The sequence below is a fragment of the Leuresthes tenuis genome, unplaced genomic scaffold (genome assembly GCF_036924035.1).
Source record: "Leuresthes tenuis unplaced genomic scaffold, fLeuTen1.0.hap1 SCAF_6, whole genome shotgun sequence".
Lineage (NCBI taxonomy): Eukaryota > Metazoa > Chordata > Actinopteri > Atheriniformes > Atherinopsidae > Leuresthes > Leuresthes tenuis.
This window is the reverse complement of record NW_027325360.1, coordinates 27,874,639-27,898,838: the sequence shown is the minus strand read 5'-3', so window position 1 is coordinate 27,898,838 and position 24,200 is coordinate 27,874,639. Positions and strand designations below refer to the sequence as shown.

The following is a 24,200-nucleotide window of genomic DNA, read 5'->3' as shown; positions in this document are numbered from 1 at the left end:
AATTGGTTAAATCTGTGGGGAATCGGGTCTACGTGAAGGCGATTATGCAGAACGCAGTGTAACGTAGCTGTTTTGACCCGGAAGTGTTTGGAGAAGTCCTTCCTACAACAGGACCGGCATTATGGCAGCGGACACGCAGGTTTGTGTGGTCGAACATTTAATAGCATGCCAACCCCTTTGTGAATGACTGTTATGTATAATAGACCAAATTCGTGATATCTCAGGTGTCGCATTTCTAGATATGTTGGCGTTTGTTGGCGACCATCGAGAAATTTGGGAAGAAATTAGCAACGGCTAACGAGCATGCTAGCGGAGTGCTACGTAGCCCGAACAGTGTGACTTGATGAGTCCGAGCTGCTGCTAAAGAATACCAGCCTGTGCTGGCCAAAGCGCTGCGCTCATATTAACTAGCTCGCCTGGCTTTATTACTTTATGTCGTGAACTTATGCTGGTCTCAGTTTTCAAAGTTGTGCAGCAAAGCATCTTTTGTGTTGAGTTAACACTGTCACGCCCTCCATAAGTGGTGACTTGCTACTCAGCTTATAAGTTATAAGTGATAAGTTTTGACATTGCCCTATTAAAAATTTATTAGTCAGTGACTGATACCAATGCCCTTTCAAACTACCCCTTTATCTGCTGTAGTTGCACATGTTTATGGATAGAAAACAAAAGTACCACCCTGTCTCAACATTAAATTGCATAATACTGTTGTCATACATGTCGGGAGAGCTTTAAGTCCTCATTTATTTTTCATTTGAGTATTTTTAAAAAGCCAAATCTAGAGTATTGTGTGTAAATCTTGAGCTACCACTTATTTGTGTGTGTATATATAAATATTACAAATGGATGAGGCAAATGGACGAGGCAATTTATCAAAACATGTATAAACAGAAATAGAATTGCAGTATTTTGGGCAAAAGTTTAAGAGTGTATTTCTCTTTCACATCACAGCCAGGACTTACACATGTTAGATATCACAAAGAGCCAAGATGTTGAAGGCTATCCAGCTATCCTCTGGTTATAGGATTATCCTCCAACTAGATAAAACTGACCACTTACAGTCCTGATCCAGCCCTCGTTTCTTAACATATTTCCTGTAAAACAAGAAACGGTTGCAGTGATTTATTGAAACATGGTCAAATTTAAATGTAAATACAGTATATAAGGCAGAAACAGGGTTTGTAAAGTTATAACCAGCTTTAAAGTCAATATTTGGTATGAGCACCTTTATTCTCCAGCACAGCCTGAATCCTCTGAGACAAGCTTTCTGTCACTTCTTTAAGGAGTCTTCAGGAATAGTTCTCCAGGCTTCTTGAAAGACATCCCAAAGCTCTTCTTTGGATGTTGGCTGTCTTTTTGTTCTCTGTCGAGATGATCCCACTGCTTCAATAATGTTGAGGTCTGGGCTCTGGGGAGGATTCATCCCTCCACACACTGCACACCATGTACGTTTTCAGTCTATGGCTCTTTGAGAATCACCTTGTGGTGTAAAGATACTGTTTTGTCTGATAAAGTGGGTTATTTTGGGGAATTTTATAGACCTAACAAAAAAAAACAACAATCTGAGTGAGAAAGCACCAAAACATCTCAAATCTATCTATAAAATAGTTTTTGTTAAGCCTTCAGTTACGTGTAGACACTGGTTCATCTCTTGAGTTAGATGCCTTTTTTATGCATGAATGATTCATAGGTCAGTGTTGAGTGGCTTAACACACACACATGCCCCTAAAATTGATCAATGTCAAAAGAAAAACTATTGCTGTAGGACACTTAAAAAAGTACAAGAAATGAAGGATGGAGACTTTTACAGAGAACTGCAAACCTCCTTTTCCTGTCTCACACGATCAGAAACTGATTGTACTTTTGTGATAAACGGCACATTGACAACATCACAGATTTTATTAACTCAATAATACAATTTATTTGATCTTTATTTTTTCTGGATTTGACCCTTGGTGCAGGTTTCAGACACGCTGAAGAAATTTGCTGTGAAAGTGACTACAGCCAGCATCAAAGAGCGCAAGGAGATATTTGGAGACTTGAAACGGTGTCTAAAGAGTAAAGGTGAGGGGCTTTGTGGAATTTGAATATCTGCAGTATAATGTGCTGTGCGGTTCTAACTTTTTGAATGTTTGGTTGCAGAGCTACCCGAGCCTGCTGTGAAAGGACTATGCAAGCTGTTCTGTCTCACTCCGCACAGATATCGGTGGGTTCTTTTAGTCGATTTGGAAAAGAAAACCACACATAAAGAAATGTTCCCGCCTTTAGTGTTTGTTCTTATGCAAGTGTGTGCGCTTCTCAGGGATGCTGCATCGCGCCGAGAGCTGCTCTCTGTCATTGGCCAGTTGGCTGAGAGTCAGCCTGACGTCCTGGTAACCAGCCTCCTGCATTGCCTTCTGAACAGTGGAGTCATCAGCAAAAATGGAGAGCCCAGGTACTCCTCTGGACCTTGTGTTGCTGGTTTGCAGTTGTGAAAGTTGATTTGAAACTTGATTCCAGCAGCTACAGCATCACAGAAGAGAGATGATGCATCTATAATGATATGAGTGCAGCAACTGAGCAAATTGAAGAACATAATTGTGTCGAGAACGCTGTAATCCTTGTAGCTTCTGTCGTTTTATTTACAGTAAAAGCACAGGCTCTGCCGCCTTTATCGGCTTGTCCTGGACCTGCCTTCTGGTCCCCAGAGTGTTTTCTGCCCCTGAGAAGAGGGAGGGACCCATCTGGAAGAAAATAGTCAGTGCATGAGCTTTTTTTTCTATTTCAAATTTAAGTGACAGATTTAAGATTTGGACATTGTCGTCACCTCTTAGGTATGAAATGTCGGTGTCTGAGTTCCTGCTGAAATGGCTTATGGAGCAAACAAATCTGAATAAGATCATTGTGATAGACTGGAAGTTGGTGTCAACCCTTTGATCTGCTCCCCTCTCCTTTAGGTGGAGGTTCAGAGCCTTCTTGTCGCTGAGGTGGTGGGAGGAGCCAAGACCACGGCTAAGAAATCAAGCCTCAAGAACCTCAGTCACCACTGGGCCGAAGTGAGTACGAATGACACTCACAATTAAAGGTCAGGAGAGGCTGGAACCTGATTATGAGACTAAATGGCTGTTCTTGTTTTCTTTCTCTCTTTCATTTGCTTGATTAAAAATAGCCAAACAAATGAAAGAGGTGCAAAGGTCAACGAGCAGGCCGGGGGGCATCTTGACCAAATGCTGTTGTTTGTTGCAGTGGGATTGTTTTTATCTCCTCGGAGATAAACCAGTTAAATCTATCCTCATTACCATCAGTTGTGTTTACCCTCAGTGCTCTGGGGGCTCCACTGCATTAAGAAAAGGTCCGTTTATTACGACTACCTCACAACAAAACCATGAAATCACGGCATGTAGCTGTATCCTGTGGGCAGGGTTGGACCACAGTTTCTGATAATCACGTGTTTCTGAGATAAATAGGCTAGTTGATTATTTTTGACTGGACTGGGGGGGGGGGGGGGGCTTCAACGCCACCAAGCGAGATTTGGAGTGCGCTTCAAGCTGTCTTGCTCTCAAGTAAAAATTGATCCCTCTTCCAATCCAATCCAACTTTATAAAGCACATTTAAAACGTCAGAGTTGACCTGATGTTCTGAACAGTCTAATATAAATTTACCCACTCTTGCAGCCCTGAGTGGAGCGAAAACGAGATGTTGTGTTCCCATCAATGATAATCAGAGCCAGAGCTGATAGATACCCTCAAGTTCTTCAGAGTCATTTGAAGCAGGACTGAATGATAATTAGACTTTCTCATCGCTCTCAAAAGCCAGCCATGAGTGGGTTTCAGAGGATGTGGACATCATTTTGAAAGAGTTTTTTACTTATTGACATCAGCCTTCTCACACACGAGGCATAAGTTGAGAAAAAACTAAAGAGCAAGATATCTTGTACACATAGAACAGTGTTGTCATGATGTTTTCACACTATACATAATTTCTGCTTTGATATTATGTGTGTTTACAGTGAAATTTTACTAAGCTAGATGAAGATCGTGTGGTTTACCAGAGAATACCATCTGTGATAGAACTGAGTACTAAACATCGACCAAAAGACTGTCTGGAGAGGAGGGAATTGTAGGGCCCTTTAAAATCTGTTTTATTTTTTCCCAAATTCCCCTTTTTCCGTTTGAATTTTTGGGAATAGTGGTGTTTGTTTGTTTTTTTACCTTTTTACTCTTATTTTACTACCAAAAACAGTGTGTTTTTAATGTAAATGACTAAAATGTACACAAATTAAATGGAAATTAAGTTAAATTTATTGAGGTGAAAGGAAAAAAAAAATCCTAAATACATCAAAAGTGCGATGGACTGGCGACCTGTCCAGGGTGTACCCCGCCTTTCGCCCGATGACTGCTGGGATAGGCTCCAGCCCACCCGCTACCCGATTAACGGACTGTCGGTATAGAAAATGGATGGACATCAAAAGTGCATCAAAAACGAGCAGCAAGTAATGAAACTTAAGTGACTTGTCATAAACAACAACCAAACATTTAAAACTTCTTCAAATTTAACTTAAACAAGTTACTTAAGCTGTTGGACAAGTCAGTCCTTGTGAGTTAGTACCTTGTCAATTGAGTGCTGGCAAAATTTGCAGAACAACAGTTCACCTGTCACATAAAAGTCATTTGAGTATTGCTTGGCTCTCTATCGAAGGGTTTAGTGCCGCGTTTCTGAGTTTTTTTCTATGACAAAGACCGTGTGCAGCTGCTTCTCCATGCTTATGTTGTTTTTAAGGAGGAGGGGCTTGTTGTGCCACCCAAATTTACTTCCCTCTGTGAGGTTTTCTCCAGACATATGTTCCTCTTCCACACGAAATGGCATTTTATTTGCAAATTGTGTCAAATTATGCATTTAAAAAATAGATTCCGTTTTAATCAGCCAATTCCGCGATTCTGTGAACATGGAAATTATAGGGCCCTAGAAATGTTTTAATACTCACGACCACGCATTCTTCATTTTGGATTTTGATCTGTGAAACAAGTGTCGTTCACACGGGGAGGCTGAATTGGCCTGACGTTTCATTTGTCTCTACCAGAAACCGGGACTGGTTGATCACTACATCAGCACTCTGTTAACTTTGGAACAGAGCCCCACTACTCTGGCCATGCTGGGGGTGTGTTTAGATTTCTGCACTGCTCAGAAAGACAAAGCTACAATAGAGAAGCATAAGGTGAGTGACTTGTTTTTAATGGTTCTGTTCAGCTAAATTAGAGTCATCACTTTGCTCAGTGAAGCCACACATTTTTGAAAGATTGGTATTTCATGTCTTCATTGTGCAAGCCACATGTTGAGAAATATGTTTGTGTCGCATTCGTCAGTAAATGCCAGCGCAGGTTATATAATAAACACTTATAAAGCAGTATACGGATCAAGTTTGGTGTTAGATATGCTAAATATTCTAAATTGTGACAGCATGAATATTTGGATTGCACATTTTGGAGTGGAGGACAGTTGATGATTGGATCATTTCAGTGATCTAATGAGCCATATTTTAGGATCGGTGTAAATCAGAATAGATCAATGTATGAAAATATGTATATGGAAAGAACAGGGTACTGTATATTAAATGGGTATATTTATGTATAGTTTGTATATATGTATGCATTCTAATGTATAGCTGAATAGATATAAATAACGAGTTAAATATTCCTTTTCGAATATAAAATGGAGGAGATGTCGGTCCTGGAGTCTGAAGTTATTTGTTTATTATGGTAAAATGATGGCTTCCACGAGCACAACCCCACGTCTGCTGTTTTTCAGAGCGCCATGTTGGACCTTTACATAAAATCCGTTGTTATGAGCAAGACGAAGCCACAGCAGCACATTCTGGATAAAAGCGGATCGTTATTGCGTCACGTGACTCACTCTGAGTTCAAGGAGCTGCTGCTGCCTGCCCTGCAGAAGACGATGCTCCGCAGTCCAGAGAACGCCATGCAAAGTGAGGCGCCTTAACTGTCTTATGATTACCTTTAATTTGACCCGTTTTAAGCTTGTGCAGTCTGCTAAGCTGCTGTTTTATGCCATTGCAGCCATTTCCTGCCTGCTGTCTGCCGTAACTCTGGATCTGAGTCAGTATGCCATGGATGTTGGAAAGGCCATAGCAAGTAAGGCGTTAATTGATACTCAGCTGCGTGCTTGATCACATGGTGCGTTTTTAATTATGGTTCTGCCCATGTTTCAGGCCAGCTGAAAGCTAATAATGCCCAGCTGATGGAGGAAGCTGTCCAGGCCATGCAGAACCTGGCCCAGCAGTGCAGTGATCCAAGTGCTGCGCAGGATGTTGTGACACACCTCTTCAATATCCTCGGAGGTGAACTAATTCTTTGCCCATCAAAGTGGGATAAATATCTAACATGAAGACCTGATTTTATTGTTGTTTTTTTCCTTCTGGTTGCAGGATCTGAGGGAAAGCTCACAGTTGTTGCCCAAAAAATGAGCGTGTTGTCAGGTGAGTGGTGTTCAAACACATTGACCAACCATGAGATGGAGCGCTTTGAATGAATTAACATGTATTTTTCAAATTTTCACCAAAGGGATTTCCAGCTGCAGCCATCACGCTGTGTCAGGAACTTCCAGCCAGACTCTGAGCTCTGCAGTCACTGTGATGTTCATTCCTTATTTACAACAAGAAGGTATCACTGCTCTGGTTTCTCTTCCTTAACATCCTGTCTGAAGGTCATAAGTCGGTAAGGTTTTGGTCTTTAACTTCTCTTTTGTTTTCTTAGTTCACGAGGGAACCTTGGTGCACGCCGTGTCTGTGCTCTCGCAGTGGAGCAGTCGCCTCACAGTGGAAATTCCCACCGCTCTGCTGGATTGGTTGAAAAAAGCTTTCACCCTCAAGGCCTCCACCTCCCTGGTTCGACACGCCTACCTCCAGGCCATGCTGGGGGCCTTCAGAGGTCCGTCCCGCTGAGGGAGTTGCACTGTCGTACATGTACTGAAGTCAAACCTCTCATCTCCTCTCATCTTGTTGCCTGTGTGTTTAGGTGACACTCTCGCCCAAGCCTCAAACCTTGTTCCCTTGCTCCTCCAAACGGTTGAGAAAGCTGCTGCACAGAACTCCCAGCATGCTTTGCTTGCGGAGGGCGTGGCAGCGTCTGTTCTTCTAAGTCGACTGGCTCTGCTGGACACACAAACTGGTGAGGCTTTTGTTTCACTTGAGGAGCCTCAAAGATGACTCGGAGCAAACGGCAAATAAATTGATAGTTTTGTCTTTTTTTTTCTCTCTGCAGAGACTAAATTCACCAACTTTTGGAATCTGATTTTGGATGAGAAGAAGCCACTATTCACCACAGAGAAGTTCCTCTCCCAGGCCAGTGAAGAGGGTAAGACCTCTTGAAATGTATGTGATTTAAACAGAATAAATGCTAATCAGACATGGAATGATGGTCTGTTTCCACTGCACTGTGTTTCTAGCTTTGCTCACTGTGCTGCTGCTCTGTGAAAGGCTGTTTCTGGATCATGCCCACAGACTGACCACCAGCAAGTCACAGTGAGTCCGTCTTACTGGTCACCTGCACAACCATTTGATTTTTAGTACCACAAATGTCTTAGAATGATTATTTTCTATAAAACCATGCTCTGCATAGTTTTTATGGACATTGGAGGGGGTTCTTTGTAGTTAACCTGTGAATCATTCAAGCTTAAAAAGCCCCTGTCTGAAGGGGTCTGTCAGTGTTCTGTCTACATAACATACAACTTAACAAAGAACTGATTTTGAATTGTCTCTTTAGGAACTTTGTTACGAGCAGCTTGTCACAAAGACACATAATTTGTTCCTATTATGAAAAACAGCAAAGATAACACAGTCTGACAGACAGAAAAGTGTTTTTGCAGCAACAAGGTGATTCCTAAAGAGCTATCAGATGAAAACTTGGCATATCTCAGCATGGTGTGCAGTGTGTCCTTAAAACATTTGAGGAAACTGGACAAGTGGAGGACAAAAGAAGAAGTGTCAGGCCTAAAAAAAAACTATCTACAGCAAATGAACAGTATCTGAAGGTGATGTCCTTAATAAAGAGGAAAAAATCCAGCAAAGACCTGACACAGGACCTGAGAGATGCATCTGGACCTTCAGCTATCCATCTACTGTTGGCCCAAGCCTCATCAGAAATGGTCTCCATGGAAGGGTGGCTGTCAAGAAGCCATTCTTAAGGAAGGGAAACAGGGAGAAAAGGCTGAGCTATGCCAAATGACACAAGAAGTGGACTGAAAATCAGTGGCAACAGGTCTTATGGAGGGATGAATCCTCCCCAGAACCCAGACCTCAACATTATGTGGAAGCAGTGTGGGATCATCTGACAGAGAACGGAACAAAAGGCAGCCGACATCCAAAGAAGAGCTTTGGGATGGTCCTTCAAGAAGCCTGGAGAACTATTTTTGTTTTACAGCCATGTTTTAAAGACAGTTTTGCTTCATTTTTGTTGTTGTTTTTAGTATAAATCATCAATATATATCCTCTGAAACCACCAAACCCCATCAGGCAAAGGTCTGTTTGATGTTCCAAACTGTCTCCCTTGTCCCGTCCTCCCATCTCCTCATCGCTCACTCTGTAGCTATTGATTCATTATTCAGAACCAAAATCATGGAAACCTTCTCGTGAATCATGAATCAAGTATTTTTCTATTCTGTTCTAACACTGGAGCCCCAAATATGTGAGGAAAATAGGGCAAAGAATATCTCATTGGAAACTTGCATGTAAAACACAGTTGCCAACAGAATGAATGATTGTGAATCTATCCCCAAAATCATTAACCCCTGCTTGTTTGACAGCAACTCAATTCAAAGACACAGATAGAAGCACCCACTATCTAGACATTACTGCATTTTGTGGTAATACAGCTAAAGAAACTCTCCTGTTTGGCCAGCTAAGCAGCTCTGGACAACCTGATGAGAACTGTTAGGGAGGAGTGAAACGCATAATAAACTAACCTCTGAAATTACATTTAAGTTTCTTGGAAAAGGAAAAAAAAAAGCTGTTCTTGGTGCTTTTGGTCGAATGTATCTTCAGTTGTACAGTAACACCATCTGGCTAAATGCACTGCTTGTAAGTTACTGGTTCATTTTCCTCCACATGTGTCTGCTCTGTAGGATGTATCATCACGCCATGGTTGCCATTTTGCTGTCTCGGAGCTGGCGTGTGAGGAAGAGAGCACAGCAGACTGTCAGGAAGCTGCTCTCCCCCTTGGGTGGATCCAGTCTTGCCCACGGCCTTCTGGGAGAACTACGAGTGGTCATCAACAAACACAAAGTACAAGCTGAGTTTTAATAGACTATGTCCAGTTTCTGGCACAAATCAAGCCTCTAGGGACTATTGTTGTTTTTTTAGTCTAAAGAAAAGAGTGTAACTGTATTTTGCTAAACTGCCAGGTGTTGCCCCAGGATGTCTTGGTTTCAGAGACAGGAGAGTTGACTGAGCTGGGTCGCAGCTACGTTCCCCCTCGTGTCCTGCTGGACACGCTGTGTGTCATCTGCTCCTCAGCCAGCCAGTGGGGGAACCCCACGGAAACAGAGAATTTGGCCATGGAGATCCTCATCATCACTCATCATCCATCCATAGGTACAAGACCGAAATGCTCTGAGTTTTTAATAGTTTGAAGTAACTGGGGTTTGTTGAAATAGTGTATTTACAGCTCTCCCATGTTTTTGTCTTTCAGTAAAAGCTCGCTGTGGGCTGTGGCCTCTTCTGCTCTCCTCCATGAACATAAAAGCAGAAGAATTCATCGAAAAGAATCTTGAAGCTATTCTGCCACATCTGCTGGAGGTCAATGCTGACAGCCAGGTCTGAGAATGGCCCTCTCCCCCGTGTTCTTGGTTTACAGATGCACTATATTTACACTCTTCGCCTCACGTTACAGGGCTGATCAGACTTGTTTTGTCACAGTGGGCTTGACTTTGTTCGTATTTATGGTTAGATTTAAACAACATTGCTGTTGCATATTCGGTGTCTGAAAATGGCTTTTGATACTTTATGTGTTACTACACAGGCGGTGAAAAACGCAGTCGGTGCCCTCTCTGGCCTCTCCCCCAACAAGCTGTTGCCGCGAGTGATCAATCACGTCATTGAAGGGCTTTCCCAAGCCGTCCTGTTTCAGGTCACCAGGGAGGAGTATAACATCATGCAGACGCCAGAGGGAGAGCTGTATGACAATAGCATCATCCAGAGGTAACACATCCTCACCTACCACAGTGGTCGTCTGAACTCGGTGGCTCCAGGACTTTCTGACGTCTATTTGGTGTTTATTTCCTCCTGTCCTCCACCTGTAAACTTTCTGTAGCGCCCAGAAAGAAAACACCAAGAAAGTAAACATGAAGAGGGAGAATAAGGCTTACTCCTACAAGGAACAGATCATTGAGCTGGAGTTACAGGAGGTAGGTTAAAGTAATTACTATCAGAGTTTGTTGTTTTAATTAGATGAATAATTTTAATGTTTTATCGTTTTCTGTTGGATCTCTCAGGAGTTAAAGAAGAAAAAAGGCATCAAAGACGAGGTGCAGCTAACCAGCAAACAGAAGGAAATGATGCAAATCCAGCTGGAAAAGGAGTCTGCTATTCGCAAAAGACTTCAAGGGGTATGCAAACAAGATCACAAACATCAAAAGGGATTTTTATGTATTTTTTCCCTCCTTGTTGACGTCTCGCTGTCTGCAGTTGGATGTGGAGTTGCAGAGTATGATTGGTCTGCTGAAAGCCATTATGAAAGAGAGACCAGCTCAGATCACCAGAGAGCTCCCCGCCGTCCTCCAGGTCCTGCTGCCCCTGCTCCCCTCTCCTCTGGCTGCTCCACGCATCCAGCAGCTCTTCTTGGACATCGGAGTCTGCCTCATGCCAAGCCACCTTCATCATCTGGGTACATGGCCTGCTTGAGGATTGCTTGGCTCGACACAGCTGTAGTCCTGATAGTTCAACTCACTCTTTTTTTTCCCCTTTCAGCTGTTCTTGTGGGTCATGTGACTTTACGGCTGCTGAAGCCTGAATGTGATCTGGATCAGGCCTGGGGACAGGAGGACCTGGACACAGCAGCCCACCGCACAGTTCTGCAGCTGCATAACTACACTGTGCCACAGAAAGAGAGCAAGACTGGAGGTAAGCAATGTTACGGGCACTAGTCAGACCTCAAATTAGATTTTCATAGAAGGGATCTGGTCGAATAGTAAAAAATATCACCTTACAGTCTTTTCCTAAGCTCTTTTCTTTCACCTTGTTGGAAAACACCTTGGAGAGAAGGTTGGAAAAAGTCTTCAGGACTCAGGAAAAGAATCAGACAGGTGTGGGTCTGCAGCTCTGAAACTACAGATGTTCAACATATTTTCTATTAAAATTGCTTCTTTTTTTTTTTAAATAAAAGATTTTTTTCCAGTCAGATAGTTACAAGTTACATCTTATAGACCTTTCCTAAACTCTTGTCCTTCACCTTGTTGGAAAACATCTTGGGTAAACTGTGATGTGCGTCTGCAGCTGTCAAACTCCAGATGTTCAATAGAGATTCCAAAAAGTACTTCAATGCAATCTTATCGCATTGTTATATGAAGGTATCTCCTATCATGTTGGAGATGCTACTTACCTTATTATCCAGGTTTGTAATTAAAAAATGAAAGACATTTTTTTTAAACATTTTTATTGTCCGAGGCTGCTCACGCTCCTGTCCTGAGATACCCACACGAATCCCAAATGGTCCGTGAAAAATCGTCTCTGCTCAGATACGTCCGGGTCATTTCTCTTATTTAGGAATGTTCCCAGGCTAAAGAAACTACTCGACCAGATCCAGCAGGGTATCCGCGGGGTATTAAAAAGTCTTAAAACATCTAAAATCCAATCATTTGAATTTAAGGCCTTAAAATGTCTAAAATTATCTTAAAATTTCATAAAATGTCTTAAATACGATTTTCAAAAGTCTTAAAAATTTATTAACGTTACTTTTATTTAGAACAAATGCATAAACTTTCAGTCTTGCTTTTGATTATTTTGATTTTTGAGGACGCTGTAACATAACAGCAAAACGGAACTAAAGTAGCTGAGCACAGTTTATCCAGCACAACTGCTTAGAGTGTTGGCGTACGACATCTTTTTTCTGTTATTGCTCCGTTGCGGTGTTTTGATGAAGCGGGGGGATCAACGGCAGCACGGCGCACCCAGGCAGGTGTCCCCGACACACGTAAACTCAGATCTGACTTCATATGTTCTCTGTCATAGCAACAAGCTGCTGTTGCATATAAGCGACATCCCGTTAATGGTGTATTTTCCTCTGGATTCCGCGCAGGAAACGAGACCAGTCTAATGTTACCTGCACTGACACACGCATGCAATTGATGAGAAACCCTAACGTGAATGATGTTAGTACACAATGTAAAATCCCGTTACTGTGCACCACGTCACCTAATGTTACTGTAATTACTGTGTTTTCATGTCTCCATTAATAAGGCCCTTCACAATCCACTTCTTCTTCATCACTGCGTTTACATGTGTGTTTCAATACAAAAATGAGGGGGGGGCCTCATCTCTAAAGTTAACAGTAGAACAAATATTAGTTCACAATAGAGAGGCTTCTGGTGTTTTTAGTTAGGTTCAGCAAAAAAAATCCTATACTTTGCAAGTAATTCTGGGCCTTTGAGTTTATTTCATTCCTTTTGTACTTTTTTGCTTAAATTGTATATTCATTATGGTCTTAAAAAAAGCCTTAAAAAGGCTTAAATTTGACTTGTTGAAACCTGCAGAGATCCTGTCCAGAGTTTTTCAACATATAGACGCATCTTTTTGTTCTCAGGAAACGATTATCAGTTATTTGGGTTACTTTTTTTTGCTCTGCTGCCACATCTTCCCACTTTATTTTTATTTTTTTACCGTGAACGAGGTTCACAGGTGGGCATTTTGTCTGTGTAAGATGCAGAGGAGGATATTGAAATTTCCCGTGTTAAGAGTTTCATCACACAAGTATGATAAGAACTGTGTTTAAGGGCTGGAATACTGACTGCTCTCTTTTGTTTGTCTGTGTGCTATCAGATGTGGCTCCACTTTCTGCTCCAGCTTTCTCCTTCTGCTTCCCTCTCCTGAACGCCACGCTCAAGGAGTCTTCAGGGAGCACCGAGGAGACGGAGAACATGATGATCAGAGCGCTTCAGGTCGTCGACGAGCACTGCCAGCTTCGGGCAGCCACGGACATTGATGACATTGTTATAGATGAGGTAGGAACAAACTCGAGTTCATGCTTCCCAAGAACTTCTTTAAAGTTGAGTTTAGGTTTAATCTAAATTAGATCATGTTCATATTACAGGGTTCATACGGTCATGAAAAACCTGGAAATGTTATGGAAATTGAAACTGCAGTTTCTAGGTCCTTGAAAAGTTATTGAAAAATAGAATCCTCTGTAAAGTTTTGGAGAAGTCATTGAAATGTTGCATGGATAATATTTAGAATGTGTAAAATAGGCCTATTTGCAAGTAAATATAGTGTAACGTGATTCAAATTTAAATTCACCTGCAAGTGCAACGTCACGCTGTATCTGTGATGCGACGGTTCACGTGAACCACGTTGACCTAAAGCAGGCCGAGTGTGTACTGCATGCAACTTCTGCGACAAAAAGACTAAAATGATAGAACTGCCAATACGCCGGAGAAATGCAGTTTTAACAACCAGTGGCTTTTTAAGGAGAAATAAAAAACTGTGGCTACAGAAAGACCCTGACCAGAGACGGGCAAAATGCCGACTTTGCTCGAAGTCCTTCGATGTGAGCGGCATGGGAGAAGCGTCCCTGCTGAGCTACATGAAAGGAAAAAAACACACGGCAGCCGCAGCAGCAGCAGCTCAGTCAGCGAGTTTTTTCCAGTCAGACGACCGCTGCTGTGGCGGTGGCTCCGCCAGTCGTTGCTGCAGCAGCTGCAACAAGGCAAACACATCTGGATGCCTCTGCAGTATGGGGTGATCTACAAATATGCCTTGAGTTAGATCCGTCAGGGAACAACAGGGCCATCTACTGGATGCGACTTTGAGAATCACGAGCAGTTTTTGTGGATCTGTGCAGATTTGCGGAAAAAATGTCGAATGTGTGATTGGTGATCCACAAATGCTGATTCACGATTCACAAACAGAATATTCAGTTTTACAAATGGCTTTTTGTTTTACAAATAGAAAATGATATATTTACAGATACACATATATTTGTAAAAAACAACACACAAGTTTCAAATAGGAAATTTGTATTTGTGGATAGCAAAACTTGTGTGCAACTCAAGGCATATTTGTAGATCACCCTCTGTGCATTTGCAGTTATTTTTTAAACAAATTTAAGCCCATACTGCAACAACAAAGTTCTTAAGGCCAGACAGTCAGGTTGCGGGGAAATTTGCATGTGGAAAGAAGAAGTGCAGCTCTGTGTGCACATACTGGCTTTTATTTGACAAAAGTCTTTACAAACATTTGCAGTAAAAACAAATACAGATATAATCAAAATGGGATGGACCAGAGGTCAAAACTAAATATATTGGCTCTGAAGATTTGGGACACTCATCAGTGGTCCGACTGAAATGCGCTAATTTTTTGGTCTTCAAAATTCATTGAAAGGTTATGGAGAAGTCATTGAAAAGTTATGGAAAACCATTGCTAAAAAAGTGTACAAACCCTGATATTATATATACATTTATGAACTCTTTGTATGGTACATGGTGTTAGAAAGTACTGGAACATGGCACCACGACCATCTGAGATGTAATGCATTACATCTTTGTATTTATCTGTTTTATTACTAAATGTTTTTAGTACGGCCTGCTTCATCTCGACCACTTTAACTGGGTCCATTTGACTCCTGACAGTCATTTTTGGAGGTTTTAAATGCAACAGCTTTTTTTCTCAGAAGTCCCATTCATAACAGTGTTCTTATCCCAGAAATTCAGCCTCTGTGAAGTTGCAGAATAAAACTTTAATGCTTCTAAGTGACCATTAACTGCAGAGCTTAAAAAGTTTACATTTATAATGTGTCAATTGAATGAATCTTTTTAAAACCGTACTGGTGCTTGTGGAGTGAGGAATCGATGTATGCAAGCTTAGTATTTAGTGTGTAGCCTGTCTTCCTCTTTTCTCTCGTCCCACTATGCGCTAGTTGACATTTTTGCAAATGGATTAAGGAATATTTGTCAGTGGTTGCCCAGAGACATGCACTTCCGTCTCTTAATTAACATAAAACAAACTTAAAATAGCTTTGGCAAACCTAAAAGAATCTAATAAAACATCAGCAGCAGTGTGATGGGCCTTTGGCTGGAAATATACTAAAACATTTACAATATGTGCGTGTTTAGCATGGCTGCCTCACTTATCCTGCATTTGTTTTGTGCGTCCTCAGTAATTAACGTTGCGTTTACCCAAGCTGCAATACGCAAGTTAATCGTAGGGGGAGAGTAAGGCTTACTTTTGATCTTTCCATGTTTTGTATCGAGCAAACCATCGCCGATAACGGCACTTTTTTTGTCGTGATTTTTAAGAACAGGATGATTCTAACCTCTTCTATTGATGCCATGTTTACGGTTTGGCAGAGTGCAAACAGAAGTGTGCCCCTTGTGGAATCCTCTGGTAACAAGCGACCTACACATGTGAGCTTAATGCTCACGTGAACATGAGGTGAAACGCCCTTAAACACCAGCCTTCTAGTAACACAAGAGAATTTTACAGCTGTACACATGCATTCGTTGACATGTTGAAGAGACCACAAAGACGTCATCAAAAGCTCACAAAAATGTCAAGAGAGCTGCGGTATCTCGGGCCCCAGGCGCTCCAGGGCAGTTTCAGCCCCGGGAATGTGCATTACAAAAGTCGATATACTTGAAAACGAGCAGAAGCTCATCGTTTTAGGGTTCACAAACTTCTTCAGTGTTGTTTTACCAGCAGCACAGGACACAGGTGAGAGTTTGTGAATGCGCAGCGGTCTGAGCCAAGGCCAAAACAAAAGTTCAGCTTATATTACATGTGCTCTCTCATGACTTTCTATTCTACAAAATCCTCTATTAAATGTTTCAGACTGAGCTTCACTGACACCTTTTAAAACTTCTGTACGCTGCTTTCGTTGTGGCATGACACTTTTTGTCAGCTTCTGCTTGCTGTGGGGTTGTTGCTGCACAGCTCTGCACAGCTCTGTGATTGTCGCACTGCAGTTGCATTAGCTGAAGAGACTTTTTTTTTTTTTTTTATTAGTTGCCAGACTTGGTACAGAAACTATCAAAGTTGGGTGGGGAACCGCCTCGTTGAGTTAAAAACTCACAGGAAATATGAACAACACTGATTTGTTTCACGCTGCTGCTTGATGCGTTAATTGTTTTGTTTTTAAACAGCTGTAATTTCAGAGACTTTCAAATGTGATAGTAAAAGGCTTCACGTGATGTTGGTTTTCTTGTCTTAGAACGGGCCAGAGTTGCTCCCTCGTGTCAGCATGCTGCTGTTGCTGACCAAAATTATCTCTACAGCCACCCCAAGACTCCAGGTATGCTAGAACTGAATGTTTCACATAGAAGCATTTTGCTTCTTTGCATGATTATTAGCCCTTAATAATACGACTGTTTTACCGTTGCTCCATTGGATGTCACGTGCTGCTTTGCCTTGTGTGTTTCAGGTGTTTGCATCTCAGTGTCTGACAGCGCTGTGCGCCAGCGCAGGAGGGGGAGACGGCTGCACCGTAGCAGAGCAGCCGGAGATTGACGTCCTGCTCAACGCCCTACTCTCACCCTGCTTCTCAGTCCGGGATGCTGCCCTTAGGGTGAGTCCTGGATGCTTAATTTTGATATCTGTTGAGCCGTGCTCAAACAGAAGTGTATACACTGCGGATCTATGACATCCATTTTAACATGCAGTCTTATTTGTGTGCAGGGTTTGCTGGAGATGGAGTTTGCCCTGCCAACAGACAGCACAGAGGCCAGTGGAATGAGTCTGCTGCGCAGGCTTTGGGTTGCCAGGTTTGATGTTGAGGCGGAAGGACGAGCCTTGGCTGAAAAGTATGTAATATGGAAATCTATGTTTCTTTTCAGTGTGTTTGTTTACTTTGGTTGAATCTTTTCTCACAGCGCATTCTAGGTCCATGTTTTATCATAACAACATAAGACACCAGTGTTGTTTGAAGAATTCACATTTAAACCGTGCTGTTCTTATAATGAATGTAAGATTTGTAATGTGAAGGTAAACAGCTGTAAATTCAGCTGCTGAACACGGATCTTCATTTGTCCTTTTTAGACTCTGGGAGTCCCTGGATCTGGAGTTGGTCCCTGAACTCTGCCCCCTGCTGATCGGAGACATCACTCACCACGAGGAGGCCATCCGATCTGCTTCAGCAGAAGCTCTATCGAGTGCCGTGTCAGAGTACACAGACCAGTCTGCCTCAGTGCTCGCCCAGCTTACTGAGCTCTACCATCAGAAACTTTATGTAAGACTTTCTGCTATAACCAGTTTTAAATGAATTCATACCACTGGGTGTATTTAAACAACAATAACTAAAGTTTGTTTTCTCCCCTCCATAGAGGCCACCTCCTGTGCTGGATGCCCTTGGCAGAGTGATCTCTGAAGCTCCACCTGACCAGTGGGAGGCCAGGTAAGAGATCAGCTAAAACACGACTCAAGCTGTGGTCACAGCAGTTCAGTGTTTCCTCTTAGCCCTTTCTTTTCTCCCACTTGTTTCTCCAGATGTGGCATCGCTCTGGCTCTGAATAAGCTGTCACAGTACCTGAATGAGTCTCAGGTCACCCCTCTCTTCCTTTTCTTTGTGCCCGACGCTCTGAATGATCGGCACACAGAGGTGCGCCGCTGCATGCTGGACGCTGCCCTCTCAGCGCTCAACACACATGGAAAGGTACTGCTCACGTGTCCTGTATTTTCAGGCAGATGTCACGTATGTCTTGTGCTGTAACTTATGTATCTGCTCTCTTTGTCAGGACAATGTAAGCTCCCTGCTGCCGGTGTTTGAGGAGTTTCTGAAGAACGCCCCACAGGATGCCAGCTACGACTCTGTCCGTCAGAGTGTAGTTATTCTCATGGGATCCTTGGCCAAACATTTGGACAAAAATGACCCTAAGGTCAAACCCATTGTGGCCAAGCTTATCACTGCACTCTCTACACCTTCACAGCAGGTGATCAATTAATTCTGCTTCCCAGTTACTCACCCGATATAACCCTGCTATCATTCTTATTACCATCATCTGCGCAGAAATGAGAAATTGGCTGTATTATTTTCAAAAATTTGTAATCCCACATCAGGTCCAGGAGTCCGTGGCCAGCTGTCTGCCTCCTTTAGTCCCTGCCATCAAGGAGGACGCAGCAGGAATTGTACGAAACCTGCTGCAGCTGCTGCTGGAGAGTGACAAATATGCTGAGAGGAAGGGGGCAGCATACGGACTGGCTGGACTGGTCAAAGGTCTTGGGATACTGGCACTCAAACAGCAGGACATCATGACCACGCTAACCGACGCCATCCAGGACAAGAAGAACTTCAGACGGAGGGAGGGTCAGTGAGGATTATAAAACCGCTGAACTGTTTGGCTTTAAATCTTTTTATCTGCATTAGGTCTGCCTCATGGTAAAGATGGCCCTTTCCTGTTTGCTCAAATAAAAGAGAAAATTACTGAGCAGCTTTTTGTCGTTGCAGGAGCCTTGTTTGCCTTTGAGATGCTGTGTAACATGTTGGGGAAGCTGTTTGAGCCGTATGTGGTCCATGTGCTGCCGCACCTCTTGCTCTGCTTCGGAGATGGAAACCAGTATGTTAGAGAGGTGAGTGAGACAGTAGGGAACTGGGGCAAATGTCACTGGAGTGGGCAGGTGTAAATTTTGGGATCCTAACCCCTGTACCCAGCCAGCTTTAATAACAAAGATGGAGCCAATAAAAGAAGTTTAGATTAAAGCATAAAAGGAAAGCTAGATGAGTCAGACATTTGGGCTGATTTCTTTGTTGGGAACATGTATAAAGGAGTCTTATTTTCATAACTTGACAACAATTTCGTGACACACTTTGGTCAAAACAACCTTGAGAGGCACATTACACCATTTTCCTTTTCATTTACACCTCTATTCAAGCAGATCAGTTGCAACACTTAATAACCCTCAGAGCATGTTATTAGAACTCAGACCACACACCAAAAAGTGACAGAAAAATACTTGACTGGCAGTTTTCTTCTCTAATAGTTGCATAGCTTGTATAAACTGATCCCACTTTAAGGTGCATTATCATCACAAGTCTTGTGTTGATTGGCCGGAGTTTTTAAAAGGCACACTGTAAATATAAATGCTGCTGGCTGGTTCATAACACCAATTTCTTTGTCACATTTCAGCTCTGTAGCTCCATTCCTCTGTGTTTTCTTTATGTTTTTAGCTGCTAACATTAAGAACTGTTGCTAAGCTTATTGAATTATACAGGAAATTATTTTTGCAGCATAAAGAATTAATACAGTTCTTGGCTATTAGTCATGGTGAAAAAAAATGTGGGCAGGAATAACCTTTAATGTTCCTTGTTCAAGAGAAGTCCCCAGCACAGAGCAAGTCTTCTTTTTCAGTTTGTTTTATATTGTATTGGTAATATTTCACAGATATTTGTTTTGTAATGGCTGTTATCAGTGCTCATTGTGCATTCAACGACAAATGGGAAGTCAGAATTTCCAGCTGGTAAAAGATTAAAAAAAACATCAATAAGGGGTCAGATTTCCTTGTTGGCTTATAGAACATCGAATAAAGTACTGTTAAAGCCTCATTTATTTTTTCATTAATTGAACTATATGACAGTTATAAGATTGGATGTTGACAGCAAACCAGAAAACAGCAAAATAGTTTTAACTTCCCTTTTCTGAGGTCCAGTGAATGCAGCAACATCCGAAGTTGGAGTTGGGCAAGAATGCAGAGGGAGGAAGCAGGATCGTAGAGGGGCATTAGTTTCAGATACAGGGTGCCCAAAAACTGTACCGTCCACTGTTTCTGCATATGTGCATTAAAAAGTAGCTGCTTTGTGTAGTATTTGATAATTAAAATGTTAAAGATATTTATCTCTCCCACTTGCTCCTCTCTCCAGGCTGCAGATGACTGCGCCAAGGCTGTGATGAGGAACCTGAGTGCCCACGGGGTGAAGCTGGTCCTCCCCTCCCTGCTGGTGGCCCTGGAGGAAGAGTCATGGAGGACTAAAGCAGGTGAGGACCAGATTTCTAAGCAGATTGTTTGGTTTTCAAACCGTTTACATTTTATGAAATTGTTTAGAAGACCTAATGTTCTTGCATACATAATGCACCACTTACCCACCATCAGCTGTATAAAATATGCTTCTTTTTTGTCTTAGTTTTTATGTTGAATCTGTGACAGGTGCTCACTGTCTTTGTCACCCATAAAGTGGCTACTTGTGACTCACCTCTCTCCATCTCCCAGGCTCGGTGGAGTTGTTGGGTGCGATGGCTTACTGCGCTCCCAAGCAGTTGTCCTCCTGCCTGCCCAGCATCGTACCCAAACTGACGGAGGTGCTGACTGACTCCCACGTGAAGGTGCAGAAGGCTGGCCAGCAGGCCCTCCGACAGATTGGCTCCGTCATTCGCAACCCTGAAATCCTGGGTAAGTGACTCACTTTCATGAGGCAGAGCTGCCACCACAGAGGACCTGTTGCCTGAACAGGGTAAAAAATATAGACCCAATATGGTTTTAGCAGCATCCAAAGTCTTTTTTTTTTTTTTGCATTTTCCTTAAATCTCGGGATGTCAGGGTTACTTCTACAAAATTCCTATTCACTGGTTATGGTTAAAGGGGATTTTGGCCACGTGAGACTTAAACACACATGTAAACAAAATATTACCAACTTTGATAGGCAAAACTATTATTAAGCTATAGTTTGGGTAATTTAGGTTCCAGGTAAAGATGGCAGAAAAGGAGTGAGCAGAATGTATAATAAATAATTTTGTTGTACACTTTTAATCACTAGTACATTTGAACATAAGCAGGGTTGTTTTCTATTTTTGTTACACCGAGAATACATTTTGAGAATTAAAAAAAAAAAAAAAAAAAAAGATAATCTGTACCTTTCTCCCAGCCATCACTCCCATCCTGTTAGACGCCCTCACGGATCCCTCCAGGAGGACTCAGACTTGTCTGCAGACATTGCTGGACACCAAGTTTGTGCACTTCATTGATGCCCCCTCCCTGGCCCTCATCATGCCCATCGTCCAGCGAGCCTTCCAAGATCGCTCCACAGACACCCGCAAGATGGCTGCTCAGATCATTGGCAACATGTATTCTCTAACTGACCAGAAGGTAAACACAGTTAACTATACCTGTAAGCTGATGTGTTATTAAGGCTTTATTACATACATGACAAAATAATTTCTTGCTTACAGGATTTGTCACCCTACCTACCAAGTGTTATTCCTGGACTGAAGACCTCCCTGCTGGACCCTGTGCCTGAGGTGGGTTTAGTGGTTCAGCTGTGGAGTCATAACATCCTCCTATTTGTGCTCTGAGTGTGAAACTGAAGCCACTCAATTTCCTCCCCTGTCAAGGTACGAACTGTCTCAGCCAAAGCCCTGGGTGCCATGGTGAAGGGGATGGGCGAGTCCTGCTTTGACGACCTGCTGCCATGGCTCATGGAGACGTTGGCGTCTGAGCAGAGCTCTGTGGACCGCTCTGGAGCTGCACAAGGTCGGTTCATCTCCTCTTCTTCGTTTGTGCTTGATATGAATCAGCTGCTGAGTCGGTTAGTGATTGGTGTGATGGCCCTCATAGGTCTGGCTGAGGTGATGGCCGGACTGGGAGTTGAGAAGCTGGACAAGCTGATGCCAGATGTAGTGCAGACTGCCAGCAAGGTGGACATTGCTTCTCACGTCAGGGACGGCTACATCATGATGTTCATCTACCTGCCTCTCACCTTTGGAGATAAATTCACCCCCTATGTCGGACCCATCATCCCCTGCATTCTCAAGGTGCTGTCAACTATTTCTCCATTTGGTTGTGATGCTTTACTTTAAGTGTTTCTATGAGTTGTGTGAAAAGGGATTTATATTTATATCAAAAGGACTCATTACCAGTGGACCATACTGTTGTATATCACCGTTGTGTATATATATGTGTATATTGTGTGTATGTATATATGTTGTATATCACGCCATATCCTCATCCTCTCTGTTTCTGGTCCTCCAGGCTCTGGCTGACGAGAATGAGTACGTGAGAGACACGGCACTGCGAGCCGGCCAGAGAATCATCAGCATGTACGCTGAGACGGCCATCGCGCTGCTGCTTCCTGAGCTGGAACAAGGCCTGTTTGATGACTTGTGGAGAATCAGGTCAGATCTAGTAATGTTTTAGTGGTTAAATAACTTCTAATTCTGTCATTCCGACTGACTGTGAATCCGTACTCTTGTTGGTTTGTAGGTTCAGCTCTGTACAGCTGCTTGGAGACCTGCTGTTCCATATCTCTGGAGTAACTGGAAAAATGACCACAGAAACGGCCTCAGAGGATGACAACTTTGGAACAGCTGCGTCCAATAAAGTATGAATACTTTTTCTCTGCAAATCCAGAACAAATTCATCCAGTTATTTACATATTTACTTGCCATCACAGAAGTGTTTATGCATTGCCACGCTTTGACCTTTCCACCTCCCAGGCTATAATTTCTGCTCTTGGAGCTGAGCGACGTAACCGTGTGCTCTCAGGCCTCTACATGGGCCGCTCAGACACCCAGCTGGTGGTTCGACAGGCTTCCCTCCACGTGTGGAAGATTGTGGTGTCCAACACCCCCAGAACTTTGAGGGAGACCCTCCCAACCCTCTTCTCTCTCCTGCTGGGCTTCCTGGCTTCCACCTGCCCCGACAAGAGAACGGTACCTCTGCGTTAAATTTAGTAAAGCACTCTGTTTTTGTCATGCCTGGACTGCGGCTGTCACTAATGCTAAGTTGCTGCGTTGGTGTGGCTTTAGATCGCCGCTCGCACGCTGGGAGATCTGGTGAGGAAGCTTGGAGAGAAGATCCTGCCTGAGATCATTCCCATCCTGGAGGAGGGACTGCGCTCCGATAAGAGCGACGAGAGGCAGGGTGTCTGTATTGGTCTCAGTGAAATCATGAAGTCCACCAGCAAAGATGCGGTGAGTCAAACAGATGGTCACACCTGCAGTAACAGGAGAGACAACAATTTCTATTTTGATGGAAGGTCAGACATGTGTTTAAACTTTGTCCTGGTTCTATGATTAAAACATTATTAACCTGATGGTGCTTTAGGTGCTTGTCTTCTCTGAGTCACTCGTCCCCACAGTGAGGAAGGCTCTCTGTGACCCTCTGGAGGAGGTCCGAGAGGCGGCAGCCAAAACGTTTGAGCAGCTCCATGCGACCATCGGCCACCAGGCGCTGGACGACATCCTGCCGACCCTGCTCAAACAGCTGGTGGGGTTTGGGAACACAAATGCACTGTCAACTCCAAAAATAAGTTAAAAACGTACCAGTTTGGCTAAGAACACATTGAACATGTTTTCTCAGGATGATGAGGAAACAGCCGAGTTCGCTTTGGACGGTCTGAAGCAAGTCATGGCTGTAAAGAGTCGCTCTGTGCTGCCGTATTTGGTTCCAAAGGTAAAACATCAGTCAGCTTTTCCTGTTGTAGCCCCTGATTGTTTCTGGGTATGTGATTAAAGTGGATGTCCTCTGTGGTCGTCCCAGCTGACTGCTCCTCCTGTGAACACCCGTGTGTTGGCCTTCCTGTCTGCTGTGGCTGGAGATGCTCTGACCCGCCACCTCGGAGTCATCCTGCCCGCCTTGCTGTCCTCCCTGAAAGGAAAGCTCGGAACAGAGGAAGAAGCACAGGTACAACCACAGTTCACTTGAATTTATGTCTCTGTGCCATGATGGAGCTCATGCTCTGAAGGAACTGTATTTCCTGGGCAAACGTTAGCCTGCTTTTCAAGATTTTCAGCCCTTCACACTGGGATGGTTTTGTTTCCTTCCTGAATGCTTCCTGAGGAAATATAATCGCAATCTCTAGTTTTGGTTTTAACAAACACAATCCAGCTTTACCTCCTGCTGAAGCCTGATAATAATTGCTGCTTAAACTCTGCTGAACAGCATCCTGAACACCAAAATCCAAGTCTTCTGCTTAACAGATTACCCCAGCATCATACAACTGCTTTTGGCCTGTGGCTACCAACACAAATACGCATGCATGAAGCATTGGTGTTATCTTCAACACTGATACACACGTGAAATA

General features: G+C 43.1%; 1 protein-coding gene across 1 annotated transcript in view; it reads left to right on the top strand.

Annotated features, from left to right (window-relative positions):
* The first annotated feature begins 85 nt into the window (after nt 1-85).
* gcn1 (GCN1 activator of EIF2AK4) overlaps nt 86-24,200 on the top strand; it is a 31,003-nt gene continuing 6,888 nt past the window's right edge. Inside the window, exons 1-47 of the mRNA XM_072388557.1 lie at nt 86-139; nt 1,962-2,064; nt 2,143-2,206; nt 2,303-2,434; nt 2,628-2,736; nt 2,937-3,035; nt 5,060-5,194; nt 5,785-5,962; nt 6,054-6,128; nt 6,206-6,334; nt 6,422-6,472; nt 6,558-6,656; nt 6,750-6,923; nt 7,011-7,163; nt 7,257-7,349; nt 7,441-7,516; nt 9,115-9,274; nt 9,394-9,583; nt 9,681-9,805; nt 10,011-10,189; nt 10,302-10,395; nt 10,483-10,596; nt 10,676-10,874; nt 10,958-11,110; nt 13,025-13,206; nt 16,407-16,487; nt 16,617-16,760; nt 16,871-16,995; nt 17,231-17,420; nt 17,515-17,585; nt 17,678-17,843; nt 17,926-18,120; nt 18,248-18,494; nt 18,636-18,757; nt 20,046-20,160; nt 20,393-20,572; nt 21,045-21,265; nt 21,349-21,417; nt 21,511-21,649; nt 21,734-21,930; nt 22,148-22,290; nt 22,379-22,496; nt 22,612-22,827; nt 22,924-23,088; nt 23,222-23,383; nt 23,477-23,569; nt 23,657-23,800. Of these exons, the coding sequence (XP_072244658.1) occupies nt 122-139; nt 1,962-2,064; nt 2,143-2,206; nt 2,303-2,434; nt 2,628-2,736; nt 2,937-3,035; nt 5,060-5,194; nt 5,785-5,962; nt 6,054-6,128; nt 6,206-6,334; nt 6,422-6,472; nt 6,558-6,656; nt 6,750-6,923; nt 7,011-7,163; nt 7,257-7,349; nt 7,441-7,516; nt 9,115-9,274; nt 9,394-9,583; nt 9,681-9,805; nt 10,011-10,189; nt 10,302-10,395; nt 10,483-10,596; nt 10,676-10,874; nt 10,958-11,110; nt 13,025-13,206; nt 16,407-16,487; nt 16,617-16,760; nt 16,871-16,995; nt 17,231-17,420; nt 17,515-17,585; nt 17,678-17,843; nt 17,926-18,120; nt 18,248-18,494; nt 18,636-18,757; nt 20,046-20,160; nt 20,393-20,572; nt 21,045-21,265; nt 21,349-21,417; nt 21,511-21,649; nt 21,734-21,930; nt 22,148-22,290; nt 22,379-22,496; nt 22,612-22,827; nt 22,924-23,088; nt 23,222-23,383; nt 23,477-23,569; nt 23,657-23,800 (6,387 nt within the window). The 5' untranslated portion in view covers nt 86-121. The remainder of the gene's footprint in view (nt 140-1,961; nt 2,065-2,142; nt 2,207-2,302; nt 2,435-2,627; nt 2,737-2,936; nt 3,036-5,059; nt 5,195-5,784; nt 5,963-6,053; nt 6,129-6,205; nt 6,335-6,421; nt 6,473-6,557; nt 6,657-6,749; nt 6,924-7,010; nt 7,164-7,256; nt 7,350-7,440; nt 7,517-9,114; nt 9,275-9,393; nt 9,584-9,680; nt 9,806-10,010; nt 10,190-10,301; nt 10,396-10,482; nt 10,597-10,675; nt 10,875-10,957; nt 11,111-13,024; nt 13,207-16,406; nt 16,488-16,616; nt 16,761-16,870; nt 16,996-17,230; nt 17,421-17,514; nt 17,586-17,677; nt 17,844-17,925; nt 18,121-18,247; nt 18,495-18,635; nt 18,758-20,045; nt 20,161-20,392; nt 20,573-21,044; nt 21,266-21,348; nt 21,418-21,510; nt 21,650-21,733; nt 21,931-22,147; nt 22,291-22,378; nt 22,497-22,611; nt 22,828-22,923; nt 23,089-23,221; nt 23,384-23,476; nt 23,570-23,656; nt 23,801-24,200) is intronic.